At 38.9% G+C, this 768-nt stretch overlaps 1 protein-coding gene across 1 annotated transcript in view; it reads right to left on the reverse strand.

Annotated features, from left to right (window-relative positions):
- Positions 1-768, reverse strand: part of UXT (ubiquitously-expressed, prefoldin-like chaperone) — a 6,885-nt gene that overhangs the window by 2,009 nt on the left and 4,108 nt on the right. The window contains exon 7 of the mRNA XM_010831951.1: positions 680-688. Coding sequence (XP_010830253.1) covers positions 680-688 — 9 coding nt within the window. The remainder of the gene's footprint in view (positions 1-679; positions 689-768) is intronic.

Genomic DNA, 768 nt, shown 5'->3' on the forward strand with positions numbered 1-768 from the left:
CCAAACAATCCTAATTCACCCAAAGGATCAAGGAAGGCCTCTGAAGAATGAGTAACACAGTAGGAGATAGTCTTTTCCACAAAAAGTCCAAAAGACAGGAAAGAGCTTTTTAGGGAATAGTCAGGAGGCCAGAGTGTTAGAAACTAAGTGAATGGTGGAAGAAAAGTGGCACAAGTTAGGATCCAAGAGGTAGGTAGGGGACAGATCATGTAATCTTGATATTATGAGAGGAATATGGATTTTACTGTGTTGAGCTATCTGTCAATGTAAGAGTCAGTTTCAGGGAAATGAAATACTGTTAAGAAAAGTAGAAGGCAACAACAAAGGATATTAAATTGGGAAAAAATAGTATGAACCCATTTATATTTCACTATCTCTCAAAGTTGTATTTTCTTTTTTTTTCAAAGTTGTATTTTTAGTCTAGCCCTCTCTCCTGAATTCCAGCCTTGGGAGTTTTAACTACATAGTCAGAAAACTTACTTCAGTGTTTAATGATCACCTCACACTTAACAGGTCCCAGACTGAACTCCTGATTTTCCCCTCCAAATCTGCTCTCCCCTTATCTTCTCCATCTCATAAAAGGGCAATTCCATCCTTTGCTCAGCTGAAGACCTGGACTCCTTTTTCTCACACCCCACTTCCAATCAAGCATTCTCAAATCTTCATCTTTTTCAATTACTAGGGAGTCCTACTAATTATAATAAAGTAAAGAGATTCATGGGCTTCCCAGGTAGCACTAGTGGTAAAGAACCCGCCTGCCAATGTAGG

The sequence above is a fragment of the Bison bison genome, unplaced genomic scaffold (assembly GCF_000754665.1).
Source record: "Bison bison bison isolate TAMUID 2011002044 unplaced genomic scaffold, Bison_UMD1.0 scf7180017860338, whole genome shotgun sequence".
Taxonomy (NCBI): domain Eukaryota; kingdom Metazoa; phylum Chordata; class Mammalia; order Artiodactyla; family Bovidae; genus Bison; species Bison bison.